General features: G+C 41.3%; 1 protein-coding gene across 1 annotated transcript in view; it reads right to left on the minus strand.

Annotated features, from left to right (window-relative positions):
• Positions 1-736: 736 nt before the first annotated feature.
• The window catches only part of SLC15A1 (solute carrier family 15 member 1), a 45,370-nt gene continuing 37,281 nt past the window's right edge, over positions 737-8,825 (minus strand). The window contains exons 18-22 of the mRNA XM_077753972.1: positions 5,359-5,466; positions 5,128-5,239; positions 4,443-4,586; positions 2,580-2,687; positions 737-1,638 (exon numbers count right to left, since the gene is read on the minus strand). Coding sequence (XP_077610098.1) covers positions 1,453-1,638; positions 2,580-2,687; positions 4,443-4,586; positions 5,128-5,239; positions 5,359-5,466 — 658 coding nt within the window. The 3' untranslated portion in view covers positions 737-1,452. The remainder of the gene's footprint in view (positions 1,639-2,579; positions 2,688-4,442; positions 4,587-5,127; positions 5,240-5,358; positions 5,467-8,825) is intronic.

The raw sequence follows: 8,825 nt of genomic DNA on the forward strand, positions 1-8,825 counted from the left end.
GTTGGACAGGGCGAATGGCATGAGTGCATCGGGTGGACAGCCAGGCTGGGGAAGGGGAAAACTCCTGGGGGAAGTGGCCTGAATCCTGAAAATGAAGAGGATTCAGCCAGGTGGGAGGGGCGGTGGGCAAAAGATGGGTATAGAATATGTGTCTCAGGACTTATTTTTCTTCTGACCTGGACATGAGAACATGATGCTTTCCAGAAGAGGGTCAGTGTTGGTTGGATTGGCGTGAGCAGAGAGAGAGGAGATGTGTCATGGGAAGAAAAAGCCTCGTGGGCCTCATTTAAAGAACGAAGACCTGATCCTAAGGATAGGACTTCAGCAAGGCTTGAGACTCACGTTGGGTTTCTCACTCTGGGTTTTGAGCCTCCCCTTCCTTCAGTCTCTGCCGTACAATGATGAGCTTGTGCATGAAGCATCTTGGAAGTCTGGCCCAGGCCCTCCCTCCTAATGATTCCAGGGGCAAGTTCCAACATTCAGAGCTGTACACAAGTTTGTTTTTGTAGGAGTGACAAATCAGAATTTTCTGGGTCTGAGATAAATACCTATAGGACGAATCCAGCCTGAAGTCTTTATAATACTTTACAAGAGTTTTTGTTCCAGCAGAAAAATGCTTGGGAGTATCAAGAAAAACACTTCAAGATGGTACATAAAAATGCACACAGAAAGCTCTATATCCCTGGGAAAAGTAGGACTGGGAAGAAACAAACCTTGATATTTCATGTTCCTGGAATTTATTGTACGTGGGCATTGCTTTTGTTCATACTTTTACCAACCTTTATTGAGGGGACATGACTTTTAGAATCAGGACCCATGTTAAGGATTTCTTATCCTAACCCCTGAAACACACAGACACTTACTCTTAAGAACAGGAATGTATTTCATACCATTGAAACTCCGAAAGTCATTACTGGCCTTTACCCAAGTGGTCTGTTGAGTCACACAAAATTTAAAGAGGTAGGGAATGGAAAAAAACAAAACAAAAACCAAAAGGTAAAGTTATCAGTTAATACTAGGTGGCGCTTATTATATACCATTCAAAGGCCTATAAATTCACTTGTCACACTGGCTCCTGCCGCACTGAATGGTGTTTTCAAAGAGGGTTCGAATGCAAACAATACGGCACTTTGCCACCCATTCAAAAAATTTAGCCCAAAATAACTTCATTTATGTGGTAGAAAAGAAGTTAAAGGCAGGGTACGGATTCATGATTGTAGAAGTGTGTATATGTATGTGTGTGTATGCGTCCATGCTTTAAATATGACTTTTCTTTTAAAAAAGAAAAAAAAAAGACTTCTTTCAGACTTTTAGGTTCACTGCCGGCTGCTTGGAAAAGAGTTTTCTAGGTTCACAATTCTGAAGTCTTCCCCATCAGAGTGTCCTGTCACCAGGGGACAGAAGTCAGGGCATGTTCTGGACCCAGTCCATCCTCCGCTTGCTTCCTGACGCTTACATCTGTGTCTGTGCGACGGGAGGCATCGTGGAATATATATTTTCCAGGCTCTTCTTCTTGTCAGCATTATCAAACTGAGCCTCGATCTCTGCCGGATTGACGTAGGTATAGAACCGGGCCATGATGGCAAATATCACGCAGACAACCAGAAGCAACGCCGCAAACAGAATGTACTCAGCCCACTTGGAAGGAATTGGAGTTGGAACAAGAAAAAAACAACAAAAAAGGTACAGGTTACGGTTCTGTACGCATTGGGAGCATCGTTTCTTGCTATGTGTAGGTAGGAGGCGCTTTGTGATTAAATCGTTATGGAAAATTGGGAGGCTACTACCATGGATACAAAATGGCCTGCTTTTCTTGAATTGCCCAAGTAGGAAGATGACATTGTTCTAACGGCACTGGAGTGCAGAAACTGAGAGTTTGAGAAGATGAGAGAACATTTCTGAAAAACCCACGTGAAGGGACATTGCTGGCCCCTAGAAGGATGGGGGCGCAGAGAATACCACACAGTACTCTTGAGGGAAAAATAGTGTGCTGAATTGTTCTAAGGTGAGACCCCACGTTATTTTTTGGCAGTGACTTGAGGTTATGAGCACACAGAATTAGCATGTGCTCTGATGGGACCAGAGAGAGAAGTAAAGAAGCAGATGGAGTAAGGGATGACCCCCTTAGGAGGTATATATGCTACTGTGTTGAAGGAGAGGGTTTCAGTATCAGAAAAGCCCTCATTTTATGTTGGCTGGAAAAATTGCAACCACCCTTAGAATGGCTCTAACTTTAGATATTATGAAGCTTTCTAGAAAATATGTCTGGCTTGGGGCCATTAAGCTGCATTCACAGAAGCTAGGAAAGATCTTTCCTTTGATGGTAAACCACACTAGGATGTAGGTATGTTAACCCAACCTAGTTATGTGATTGTCCAATATGTGTAACACCAAGGGTAAATATGAAGAATCAGCACCCACTTGGCCGTAAGACTGTTTGGTCATCACCCTCTCTGGCTGGTTTTATCCAATCATTAGCCTAGATGACCATGTGTATGTAAAGGTGGCTTGGGAGAGTCACAGGATGACCACTGACACATAAGACACAGGCTCGTACAATCTCCTTTTCCACCCTGTACCTGCTCGCTGAACTGGCCGGCTCCTGCTACGATAAGCACAATGATGTTGCCAACAGCCACTGTCAACAGCCATCCGGCCTGAAGCACCGACTTCATGTTGGAGGGGGCCTGAGGAAACAAACAAAGTGAATCCCGATCTAGACTGCAACAGAGCTGGAGAACACAACTTACTGATTCTTTAATTAGGCAGTCCGCCCTCAAAATGCACATTGAGGGGGCTCCTGATGGCTCAGTCAGTCAAGCGTCCAACTCTTGGATTCAGCTCAGGTGACAATCCCAGGGTTCGTGGCATCGAGCCCCACGTGGGGTTCTGTGCAGACAGCACGGAGCCTACTTGGGATCCTGTCTCCCTCTCTCTTTGCCCCTTCCCCCCCTCAAAAGTAAAAACAAACAAACAAACAAAAACAACAAAAACATTTATAAAATGCACATTAGGGTACCTGGGTGGCTCAGTCAATTAAGTAGCCAACTTTGGCTTAGGTCATGATCTCATGGTTGGTGAGCTCAAGCCCCGCGTAGGGCTCTGCACTGACATTGTGGAGCCTGCTTGGGATTCTCTCTCTGCCCCTTTCTCTGTGCCCCTCCCCCACTCACTCTCACTCTCTTTCTCAAAACAAACAAACAAACTTAAAAAAAAATGCACATTGAAAGTCAGGTTGGTTCAAATATAAGAAGGATTATCAACTGGATAACACCCTGAACACTCATGTATAAACATACAAGAATCCCTCATTTTCCACTTTCCACATTGTTGCAAAGTTGTTGTCCTGCGTTAAATGGACAAAACTACAGATGAATCAATTCTATTTCTACAGAGGAGTTTCCAAGCAAAGCCATCCATCCCACCATCTCTTCCCCTACATGGCAGCTGCTCCCTGGGCTAAAAGCTTGCTCTTCTGCGGGCTTCCCTGCCATGTCACCAGAAGCTCTCTCGTCACCTATGGTATGGTCATCTTTAATTAGAATGTGGGGTCATTGCAGAAAGGAATTGGTCAACTTACACTTATAATCTTTACTGCAAGACTTGAAGGTACGGGGCATTATATGGCCACAACAGCCTTACCTGTATTTTGATTAAATAGTTCAGAAACTAAGCTCTCATTTGGTATCCGCAAAATTTGTCTCATTAATCTCATCTTTAACAATTGAAAGTAATAAGTAATAACACCACTTAATTTTGAAAAGCTAGGCCTTGGGGTGCCTAGATGACTCAGTCGGTCAGGTGCCCATCTTTGGCTCAGGTCATGATTTCGAGGTCCTGAGAATTTGGGCCCTGTGTCGGGCTCTGTGCTGACAGTTCAGAGCCTGGAGCCTGCTTCAGATTCTGTGTCTCCCTCTCTCTCTCTCTCTGCACCTCTCCTGCTCATACTCTGTCTCTGTCTCTCTCATAAATAAACAAACATTTAAAAAAATTAAGAAATAAATAAAAGCTAGGCCTTAATCAGTGTGTTTACTGGTAGCCATAAAGAGATCTCAACTGAGCCTTAATGATCACAAAGACACAGATCTGGAAGTGAGCACCAGTATGAACAGCTGACATCACTTAGTTGTTTCAGAGTCTAGAATTCTCTGCCTATCATGATCCTAGTCACAGTCATTAATACACTTTTTCCCACGTAGGACTCTAAATCTCTAGTATACAGTGTGGGAATTCAACATCATATGATGTACGCACCCAAGAAGCTAACCAGAGTCATATTATTATTCAACAACTTGGTGATCTCAAAAACCTTGTTTGGTGGAATATACCATAATGCTTTCTAGAGTTTTCTGAACTATAAATGTAGAGGTTATTTAAATTAAGTCCCAGCAGTATTTTTTTGAAGGGAGGAGCATGGGCAGTAGAAACAGTAAACAGGAGACCTGAGAATACGAGAACTCCAGTCCCGTGACAGAGAAAACCACTTCGCCGCAGGTGATCAGGAAATACTGTGGGATCTGCAGAGCCATGTTAATTGTGTTGGGTGCAATATCTTCAAACATGTGCAAGTCAGGGCAGCCATCGCTCTAAACAAATAAGGCGAAAGTGAGAAGAAATTAAAATGGAGGTTGCTTCTAGAATAAAAATCGCTCAAACAGGCAAATGGAGTTTGGACTCCTACGATCACATCATATGATTTGTCAAGTAAGTACACGTTTTAAATGCAAATATGCGACAGTTCATTTTATGCTTGCGATGAAATGGCCTTGGTGGCATTTGAAAATCTGTTCACTGGTGTTTTCCTCTTAAATCAGAGAGCAGATTGGAAGTCAGGGTTGTTTAAAGTGTTGCCATCTCTTTGGACTAAAAGTTCATAAGTCCATGTAAATAGACTATGAAGAAGAAGCAAATACTAGTTAACACGAACTTTTAGAGTCCATTAGTCTGTTTATTTTTATTCTAAAAATAACAGTGAACTTAAGTCAATGATAAGTTAAAGAATTAGTGGTGAACAGAATGAATACTAAGCCCATTTAAAATACAGACACTAATATATCTCCAGTTAAGTCATTACCATGACCTAAATGTTTGAGTAGAAGTTCTGATACAACAGAATGAGTTACTGACCTTCCTACTGATTACATAGGTATAGGCACTACCGAATTCGAGGTTGGATGATTGGAAATTATTCTTACACTGTTGTGGAATCTGTTGTGTTGAGCTTATCGTAAAGCTTTTTCTATGAAGAGAAAGAATAATATAGGTAAACATTCCTGGAATTAACAGCTTCGATGTATTGTTGAAAGAAGACATGAAACCCTTGAACTTTAGAGCACAGTGTCCCATGTCGGTACTTACGTGCCCAAAGGAAAAAACTGATATTCGCTGGCATTGTGACTGGTGACATTCACATAAACTTTCCCATCCATTGTGATGTTGAAGCTCTCATCAAAAGTATTTACAAATCTGAAACAGAAACCATGTGTCTTGTGACTGGACTAAGGGTTATTTCACTTAGTCATAGTTTGTACACCTGAACTTGGGCTATGCTCTCTTTTGGAAGGACTTTAAGATATTTACAGAAGATTTCTAGACGATAAAGGCAGAAAGAAGCAACCCTGGGTTGGTCCTTGGTCACCCACTCACGAGAACACGCCCCAAAGAATTTGCCACAGTTCTCTGCCCAGAGCTGTTCTAAGTACTTTGTAACTAGGCACTATTTCTTAAGTCTGTTTATTTATTTTGCAGGGGGGCGGGGCATGAGTGGGAGAGGGGCAGAGAGAGAGGGAGAGAGAGAATCCCAAGCAGCCCCAACTTGGAGCTTGATGTTACAACTGTGAGATCATGACCTGAGCGGAAATCAAGAGTCGGATGCTTAACCAACTCAGCCACCTGGGCTCTATTTTAATGGTATGTTAGGGTGTTGGTTATGGATTGAAATAGGTGCTGAGCACCCCCTTCGAGAAGACAGCATGCCTTTGTGTTCCTCGCCCAGAAACTTTAGAGCTAAAGCAGTGAAGTCCACGTAAATAATGCAAGAGGAAGCATCAGATACTGGTCAATGTGAAAAGCAGAAGTTGCCTGGTACCCTAACAGACAGGCTCCATCCGGGGCTTCTTTTTTGCGGGGGGTGGGGATGGAAGGCCGTTTTCTGTCCTTTACCTGTAGGAGCAGAGAGGGGCTCCAAGGAGTGGAGAGGGAGAAGTGGGCCAGCCCGGCAACCAGAGACCGTTTGGGGGAGCGCCCCTCAGCTCTGCAGGTCCTGGAGTGAGGGTGCCTGGCACCCCACCAGAAAACAGATAGGCGTGTAGCACCCACAAGACTTGCCACTAGGGCCAAGGCTTCCAGGCTCTGCAAAGTCCCCTGTGCCTAAGCTTCACACGGAGACAGTTGAGTTGTTTGCCTTCAAAGAGCCATATAGACGGTGACAGTGTAAACAGAGGATTAGATCCCTTCCTTAAACGTTCCAGGCTCCAGAAGACCCCGATGCTCCTGTCCTACACAAGAGAGAAGGGTGCTGCCCCAAATAAGACCAGTTGATCTTTCCTACCAGATAGGTGAGTGGACGCTTTCAGCAGATTATCAATTTAAAGAACAGGAAGTAATAAGATTATATACCTAAGTACTGAAGAGAACAATTTAAACCCCTACACTCCTAAAACATACAGACAAATTTCATCAGCTTTGCAGCAACCACTAATGTCCATCAATTTCTGGGTACTGGGAGAACATCTCTCTGAATTAAGCTCAAGTCCTTAAGTCCCTGGGCGTTTGACTTGGTGTAGTTTGACAGGTGCTTACCACAGAAAACAGAACCTGACACGGGTCAGCAGGACCCTAGGTCCTAGGTAGACACCTAGGAGTGACATGGCTGGGTCATATGGTCACTCCATGTTTAACATTTTGAGGAACAGTTTTTCAAAGCGTCTGCATCATTCTGTCATTTTACGTTTCCACCAGCAGTGCTAAAGGATTCCACTTTGCCCACACCCTCACCAACAATTGTTATTGCCTTTTTTGTTGCTTTTGTTTTTGTTTTGGTTAGAGCCTAGTGAGTGTGAAATGGTATCTGTTTGTGGTTTTGATTTGCATTTCCTTAATAATTAATGATGCTGAGCACCTCCTCCTATGCTCGTAGGCTGTTTGTATATTTCCTTTGGAGAAATGTCTCTTTAAAAATGTCTCATTTAGGGTGGGGGTGGGGGGAAATGGGTGATGAGCATTGAGGAAGGCACTTGTTGGGATGAGCACTGGGCATTTTATGTAAGCGATGAATCATGGGAATCTACCCCCAAAACTAAGAGCACACTGTATGTACACACTGTATGTTAGCTAACTTCACAATAAATTATATATTAAAAAAAAGTCCCCTTTAAAAAATTGGGTTCTCTCTTTACTCTTGACCTGTAAGAGTTCTTTATATATTCAGAATCTCTTATCAAAATACATGATTTGAGAATATTTTCTCTCATTCTATGGGCTTTTTACTTTTTGATGATTTCATTGGTAGTAAAAAAGCTTTCCATATAGTGAAGCCCAAGTTGTTATTTTTTCTTTTGTTCCTGGTCCTTCTGGCTTCATATTCAAGAAACCACTGTCTAACCCGAGGTCACAAAGATTTACTCCTGTTTTTCTTTTATAAATGTTTTTGTTATAGTTATATTTAGGTTTATGATCCCTTGAGAAAAAGTTTGTGTGTGGTATCATGTAGGGTCCCAATTCAGTCTTTTGCATGGGGGTATCCAGTTATCCCCGTACCATAATGATTTCAACAAACCCACAACTATCTTTTTAAATGAAGATTTCTTTTTCACCTACTTATGGTCAGTTACGTCCTGGCCATACTCTCTCCTTGGTGTATCTTTCAGCATGACAGTCATGAAACCCAAGGATTGAAATAAACTGAACTGATACAAGCAAGCCTAGGCTTAGATTTTTTTCTAAATCTTAAATGGAGACTTTTAGAAACTAATGAGGCGTATATAATCACGTCATCTACCTTCAGAATATTTACCACCAGTAAATAAAAATACTTGTAAGATATTGGGTTTTTTACTTTTCTTAGTCTTTAAATATATTTTAAAATTATTTATAATGCACATATTAATATGGTATAGTAATTAAATATATAATTTATAACAGGTGCCACGTTCATACATTTTCGGTATATGTTCAAAATATTTTTATTGGATGTGATAAAAGTTTTAAAGGCTACCTCTCTAGAGAAACTTTGCACATGTGGACAAAAAAATGTATATATATGAATGTGAGTTATGGCAGTGTTTGGAAAAATGGCGAAAACCTTGCCATTTCCTTGAAGAAAAGAATGGGTAAATCAATTATGCCAATAAAATATTATATAGTAGTTTAAGTGAGTGAAGATAAGGGATACATAATGGCTAAATATTAAGATAATATTTTATATTTTATATTATATAATATTGCAGAACGTAAACAGGAAAATAACATATTAAGTTTGAAAACATGCTCAAAAACATTATTTGTAAATATATACATATATGCATATACATCATATTGTAAATATGATCTTTCCTGAGAAAGATCAATATCAAATTCTCAACCAACTTTTGACCAAAGTATTGTCACTTCATTTAAGGACTCTGCTGAAGGTAGCCCATGTACGTCTTGCAAGTTACTGATGTCACATAATTAAAAGGATTCCATTTTGCTTAACATTCTGTGTATTCTTTTTATAATTCATATATCACTCAGAAATCTGACCTCCTGAAATATCTGAAGTTGTCCTATTTGTCACTTAGCTTCTGACAATTTTTCAGAACTTCCCTTTTTTACGGCTCGCCTCC

Source organism: Crocuta crocuta, unplaced genomic scaffold (genome assembly GCF_008692635.1).
Source record: "Crocuta crocuta isolate KB4526 unplaced genomic scaffold, BGI_CrCroc_1.0 scaffold31, whole genome shotgun sequence".
NCBI classification, from domain to species: Eukaryota; Metazoa; Chordata; class Mammalia; order Carnivora; family Hyaenidae; genus Crocuta; species Crocuta crocuta.